The sequence below is a fragment of the Rhagoletis pomonella genome, unplaced genomic scaffold (assembly GCF_013731165.1).
Source record: "Rhagoletis pomonella isolate Grant_MI unplaced genomic scaffold, Rhpom_1.0 Rhpom_scaffold_05928, whole genome shotgun sequence".
In the NCBI taxonomy this organism is placed as follows: domain Eukaryota; kingdom Metazoa; phylum Arthropoda; class Insecta; order Diptera; family Tephritidae; genus Rhagoletis; species Rhagoletis pomonella.
This window is the reverse complement of record NW_023464466.1, coordinates 3,519-10,834: the sequence shown is the minus strand read 5'-3', so window position 1 is coordinate 10,834 and position 7,316 is coordinate 3,519. Positions and strand designations below refer to the sequence as shown.

The 7,316-nt window shown below is 35.2% G+C and overlaps 1 protein-coding gene across 1 annotated transcript; it reads right to left on the bottom strand.

Moving 5' to 3' along the window:
• Positions 1-2,965: 2,965 nt before the first annotated feature.
• On the bottom strand, positions 2,966-6,692 carry LOC118755325 (dynein heavy chain 10, axonemal-like; the record flags this gene model as incomplete). Its single annotated transcript, XM_036490167.1, has 4 exons — positions 2,966-3,112; positions 3,641-3,742; positions 5,114-5,218; positions 6,552-6,692. Coding segments are annotated over 4 exons (495 nt in total), but the record flags the coding sequence as incomplete, so codon positions are not given.
• Between the last annotated feature and the right edge of the window lie 624 nt (positions 6,693-7,316).

Below are 7,316 nucleotides of genomic sequence, written 5' to 3'. Positions count from 1 at the left end.
ACGAGTTGTTACATATTTCGACAAAAACGTCTTTTTTGGGTAGAAAATGGTGGTATACTTATCTTAGAAAACTCATAATCTTCAGTTTTGTATAAAGAACCAGATTTCATCACGAAATTTAATATAAATGAAAATTTAAAAAAATATATACAAGATAAGTGAAAAAGTATAAATTCGTGCGAATCCGAACTTTATATACCCGGCGCAGGTATCAAATATCGACTTTTCAACTTTCTCTAAACTACCTTTGCATGATAATCGGGACTGTTTCAAACGTTTTCGATAATATGCTGAGTTAGACTTAATGATATAATTGAACAAAGTTTGGTAGAAATTGATAAAGTGGTTACCGAGATACACCTTTGTAGTCACTGTAGCAGTCTTATTTATTGTTAAGAGATTGTTGTAACTACACTGGTCTACAAATTTCAACTTTTTTTCTGCGAATAAGACGGGACCTGGTGTTTCTGAACGGATTTTTCGTGCTGAACACGAATCCGGGGTCAAAAATGTCCCATCACGTCACGTTTTCGAGAAAAAAGGGGTTGAAACCCCTAAAAACAGCGTTTTTGGCCATTTTCGAAAAATTATAGAGCTGAACCCTGACGTGGTACAAATTTTGCATATATCAGAAATTAAAGGCTAAACCGTGCCCTTTCGAATGAGCCCTATGCCGAATTGATCGCGTGCACCCTTAAAGCAGGGGGTGTATTTGTGTTTAGGGGTGCAGGAAAAATTGATCACAGAAAGAATTTAATCTTAAACGATCATAGAAAATTAATAATGCCAAGGTTTTAACTATATTAAAAGTCGCTGATTTCGAATCTGCAGTTAGATTTTAAAAATTTAAGATGACGGGTCGAATATGGTGGATATAAAAAATAAACTGAAATTCGCTAAATAAAAATTTTTAAGTCCGCCATATTGGATCCGCCATTTTGAATTTTTAAAATCTAACTTCAGATTCGTAATCAGCGACTCTTAATGTAGTTAAGACCTTAGCATCATTCATTTTATATGGTCGTTTAAGATGAAATTCTTTCTGCGATCAATTTTCCCTGGACTCCTAGACACAAATACACCCCCTGATCTAAGGGTGCATGCGATTAATTCGGCATAGGGCTCATTCGAAAGGGCACAATTTAGCCTTTAATTTCTGACATATACAAAGTTTGTAGCACGTCAGGGTTCAGCTCTACAATTTTTCAAAAATGGCCAAAAACGCTGTTTTTAGGGGTTTCAACCCCTTTTTTCTCGAAAACGTGACGTGATGGGAAGTTTTGGACCCCAGATTCGTGTTCAGCACGAAAAATCCGTTCGGAAACACCAGGTCCCGTCTTATTCGCAAAACCCTTGTAGACCAGTGCTATTAATTTGGATTAAATTGGCGTGCTCAATTGTTGAAAAATCGGAGTTTTCGTATTTCTGAAATTTACCGCCATACGAAAAGCGGGTGTAGTTTTAGTCCGATTTGAAAAATTTTTAAGGAATTGGTTTTCCGTTCCAAGGTTACCGAGTTTGATAGAATTTGATAAATCGGTAACCGAGATACACACTTGGGCGCCGCGCCCACTATCCAAAAATTGTTAATAATCTAATTTTCTGCTAAGTGGTTATTGCAGTCACCGATTTTAAGTGAATAAGCTTAAATAGTTACTGATTTATCGCAGTTTTCCCGTTTCTGTAAATTACCGTTATATGTAAGTGGGCGTGGTCATTCCCCGATTTCAAAGATTTTCAACAGTTTTCATGGCTAGACCCTAGGCAAGGCTCGTACGGAGTTTAGTAAAGATTGGTGAAGCGGCTACTGAGATACAGCATTTGATCAAAAGCGGCTTCAAAATTTTATCATAAAAATTTTATGATAATAATTTTTACCAAAATTTATTTATTTATATATTTTTTTTTTCATCGATTTGGTTATGGAAATTTGTATCGATATTGCTATCGCTATTTTTGGAGATTATCGATATAATAATCGGTATTTTTATCGGTTTTGTTATCGATTTTGTAATCGATATTATCAGAGACTTTTTAAACAATAGTATTATCGATTTTTTATCGATATTTTTATGGATTTATCTATCGATATTTTTATCGATTTTGTAATCGATATTTTTATCAATCTTGGTATCGCTTATTTATCGATTTTTAGCGATATTTTTACCGATTTTATTATAGATGTTTTATCAAATTTGTTTTCGATTTTATTATCGATATTTACATAAATTTTTTATCGATATATTTATCGATTTTGTTATTGATATTTTTATCGATTTTGTTATCGCTTGAATGGTCTAAAAAACTGTACACTCCAATTTTTTGAAAAACATCTGATAAACACGTTTGAAATTTGGTGAAAAAATTTTATGAATTTTCCTTACTTTTCTCAAAAGTTTGAAATTTTGATTTAAATAAATGGTTTTAGTAGTAGAATGAGCGATATCTTTGTAAACAATTAAAGATAAAAATTTACCATGAACAGGTCTATTCTGCGCTGGTAATAAAAAGTTTGTAACCGGTAAATAAAGTTCCTGACAATTTTTAGACCCTTTTCGCATTCTGTATACTCTTGTAACCGGTAAATTTTGTTACCATCTCATAAGCTGGTAACAAATTATTGCCCCGTGAAATATGCAAGGCCACGATTTGCACAATTCTTCATAGCTGAATTGCTGAATATTTTAACTGCATTACCAATGTACCTAGAATCGCGGTGACAAGAACTGGTAACATTTTTTGGTAATACAATTTTCCGGTTACAAAATCTTCGGTAACGTGCAGAATAGACCTGGAAACGCTTTTTGGATATCGCAAATAAAAAAAATCAACGCAAAATAATTCTGTGAGTCACTGTGCATACTATATGCATATGTATATGGGAGGATGTGCAAGTACTTGTAACGATATAAGTATGCAATGCGAAAATCTAACTACGCATAATTTGTATCTTCAGTTTACTCACCTGTAATTTGAGGCGGTGCACTTCTATCGGCACCACAGACAGAATAGGAAGTTCTTCCACCAATATTTTAGGATGTGAGCGTGCGAGTTGCATAATATCCATGTCCCAACGTGCGCCCTCCAGGAACAGACCTTGAATATAGCAGCCCTGCGCACACACACAACCAAACATAGCAGCGGTAAAGGTGGTTGTCAACAGCATTGTTGTAATTATTGTAGTTGGCGACGATGTGCGCGTGGTCCGTCATTGCGGTGGAGGCGAAATTTAACGAAAAGCGGTCACGAGCAAAAACAAAATAAAAAAGAGATTTTTTTTTTTGTAAAAAGCTTATGTAAATACTCGTAAGTGTGCATCTGTTCGCGCGCAAGCTTATTTGGATGCTGCGTTGAACGGATGGGTCAGCGCAAACAGAATTTTTAATTGCGAAATTAGTGAAGTTCAGGTTGTAGCTGACTTTTGTGAGCCTGTGCCTGATACATATGGAAATCAGTGAAGCTTTTACCGTAGATGGTTGGATGATATGTTGTGGTCACAGTACTACAAAAAAAAAGCTGATGGACGAATCAACGACCTGTGCGCGAGAGTTTTCCCAATACTTTTTTTTTTTTTTTTCACTTATGCATGTGTAATTTTTTTGGCGGTTTTGGCTGTTTGTCTTTGTACATATGTACTTACCGTTGCTGGCCGCTCCTCCACATCATCAGGATCTAAGTAGCTGGTGACGCAGGTATATAAGGTGGATCTGTCTAGCGGCCAACCGTTTTTACGACATGCCATCTGCGGTTGATAAGGCAAAGAGTTTAAGCAAAAAAAGTGAGTTATGAGAGAGTCTTAAAATATTTAGTATTTAATATAATTTCGTATAATGTACATTTATTTTTGCAATATTATTTAAACCAGAAAAAGTTTTTGATGAAATTTTATGGAAATTTTGACAGAGAGTAGCAAGCCCCGAAAGTATTTTTTTTTGCCAACATTTGGTAATAATTTTTTAAAATGGCTAGTGCGTCATTCGCAATACTACGCTGCGAAAAATACATTATATCTTGCAAACACCTCGCACTCGCGAAGCAGGGGGAGTGGAGTCTTCTCGATCGAATGACAGAAGCGATGTAAGTCCTTCGACCAGATATTTAGCTTATGCTGTCTGGAGTGACCCATCAGATCAACCGTTATTATACTTAACCTCTATGTGGTGTGATAACACTGCAGCTTGTAGACCTACGATGTTACCCCACTTTTGTTCTCTGAGTCTGTTACTCCCCGTCCTGAGCTCTTCCATGATTGTGCTAGTTCCGAGCGCAAGGAAGCGCTCAGGCCCTATAGGAGTCGAGGCGAACGCCCATATAGCTGGACGGAGACCTGTTTACCAAACTGCAAACGACGATTGCGTTGTGTGTTGTATGGGAGATTTTCCTGCAAAAGGCTGTGGACTACGTGGTTGAAAACAGAGAGCGAGTTTATACATATGTCTAAATACTTCAAACCTAGTTCAGTAATCTAAGTCTAGACCAAATCGTGTTGAAGTACACAACAACTTGTTTTACCCTGGGTGCCAGATCAGTCGGAGTACCTGGTAATGAGACATCGTCAGGCTCAACGACGGGGCCAGAACAAAAGGAGATGTGAGCTAGCTGTTTGGATCGGCGAACTCCACCAATAGTCTATTAGCCCCATGTCTCAAAATTGTACCAAGTAACGGCCGGGGATCTTTACTTATACTGCATTAAATGGCCGTTTAGTGGCTGGATAAAGCGATTTCTGACTAAACAGTACCTCAATGTGGCTTCTCTATAAGACGCTAGCTAGATGGAAATGAGTAGTGCCAGTCCAATTAAATTTCCAGCACGCAGTTTTATTATATGTAGTTTTTATATGCTCCCAAACTCCGCCTGTTTAATAAAACAAACGCTTGAAAATATATTCAATAAAAAAACTTTAACATTTTTTCTAACGTCAAAAATTCTATATTTTAATTTTTATCTCTGATAAGCCTCTTTAAGTGTGCATTAAATAAACATTATTCTTCATATTTTTATTTTTCGTATTTTTTAGGGCTTTTTTCTAAACCACTATTTGCTAGCCACTTTTCAATTTTTTTTTTGTCTTTTATTATCATTGTAGTATATATCACAGCGCATAACTCACCTGCACCAAAGCGGTTAGATAACTTTGCGGAATATGTAGACCAGACAACCAGATCACCAACGGTTCACCTGACATGGCCCAATACTTGAATTGTGTAGAACGATTCTGCAGCAGGTGCCCAAGAAAACAATTCGTGCAAACGGGAAAGACGGAAACAAAATAAATTATTAATAAATTGTTTTGGTGATGGCTTTGGATTTTTCTCCGCCATTCCTTTGAGTTTGTTGAGCCGTTGAGCTACTTAACGGTGCTGAGCGTTTGTGATTGATAGATGAAACTGGCCGACCGCATATTGATGGCAAAGCCATTTACCATTACCGTAGTGATTAATGAGCGCATATTAACAGTTTTCGGCAGCAACGGTTAAAATAACCAACGGGAATGGCTGTGGGCTAACAAAAAAAGGGAAGCGGGAGCACTGAGCAATCACAGCACAACAACACTGAATGCGTACGTAATATTACATTGGCCCACAATAATATTTTATGTAACATAAATAAGTGGATTGTTTATTTACTTTTGCTTTTCTGATTATGCATATTTATGTGCATATGCATTTATGTATGTGTGTACATTAGACTGCATCCCCAATAAAAGTTGCGGTTTTTTTCACCGGGATTACAAAATATATTACATTTGAAGACGTCCACCAAAATAGTTCGAAAAAAAATATTATGATTTAATTGAGAGTTTTATGAATAAAAATGTTTGCTTAAAGGATTTTATGACAAAACAGTTTAAGCTTAAAAAATCTGCATAGAAATATTAAAAGAAATTTTCGACGGAAGCATAATAATGAGATTTTTGATGCTGGTTTTTAACCATTTTTCACAGATTGGTTTAAGCAAAACTTGAAATAATGAGGCAAAACTATACCAAACTCACCTTTTTGGTTTCTTTGCAAAAAACCTCAATTACGTCCCATTATTTTTTTTAATACCAACACATTTTGTGAAAATTAAAGCTTTAACTGTTTTTTATCATCCGATGTAATTAAAAAAAAAATGCCTTAATAAATTGTATTCATAAAAAAAAAAAAAATTGGGAGGTATTTTACATAAATCTTAAAATATAATAGGTTTTATAACTCTAATGGAAAAACAGTACCGATTTTTTTTTTATAGAGAGTGATGCAGTCTAATGTTCCTACATACATACACACATACGATTGGGTTTGTGACGAAGTTGATGGCTGTGCACAATCTCGCTCCTTTCTCAAATTTGCTTTCTTCTTATGAAAATCGTTAGCACAACACCGTTCAGGTACTAAGCCAAAGGCTGCCACAAAAAAAATAAACAAAAACATGAAATCAAAGAAAAAAAAAATGTATGTGGTTCGTATTTACTTTACTGTAAATATTTTAAATGAAATAAAAACTTAGCTACGGCCTGTGTAGGTTGCAAGAATGCAAAATGCATTTCTGCATTTAATCTTCACCTGCAAATGTTCCATCCAGCTGCCGAGCTGCTTGCATGTGTCCGGCGCCAGTTTGCGCCAATCGCTTGGCAACAGTCCATTGAACAGCGAATTGGCGATATTGTCCAGCACATTGTCCATTCCGATTTCGCCGGCGATGGCCTATAAAAATGTATGCAAATATGAATGTCAGATATAATAAAGTTATACTTTTCAATAAATATTTTATTTTTCACAACACTTTTCACATACTACGAAGGCACTGTGGGTTGAATATGGTGTTTTGCATACAAATCATACTCAGATTATTACTTTAATTTTACTAAATGCTAATATATTTACTTATTTTCGCTGGAGTAAGTACTGAGAAAAAAGTATTTTGTAACTTTCGATTAGAGAACGACTTCACAAATAGCCAGAATTAAAGTATTACCTAGTATTTATCCCTTCTTAAACACCGTATAACGAAGTAATACCGAGAATTTTCGAAAATCTGGAAATAATACCAAAATAAAGAAAAGTCACAAAACATAAAATTGAGGAAAGTGCTAAAAACCAAAAAGCTCTTAAAAATCCCAGAAAGTAAAAAAAAAATATCAGAAAAAAAAATTAAATGTTTAGAAAATCGCGAAGCATTTAATTACATCGTCAGTACTCAAAAAAAAGCTTAAATTACCTATAATTCTTGCTTGTCTTGAACTGTTAGAAATCTCTGAAATATCATAGTACTTTAGTATTCATCGCTAACAAATAATTTAGTGCTTAATGGTGTTTTTGTTTCTAAAA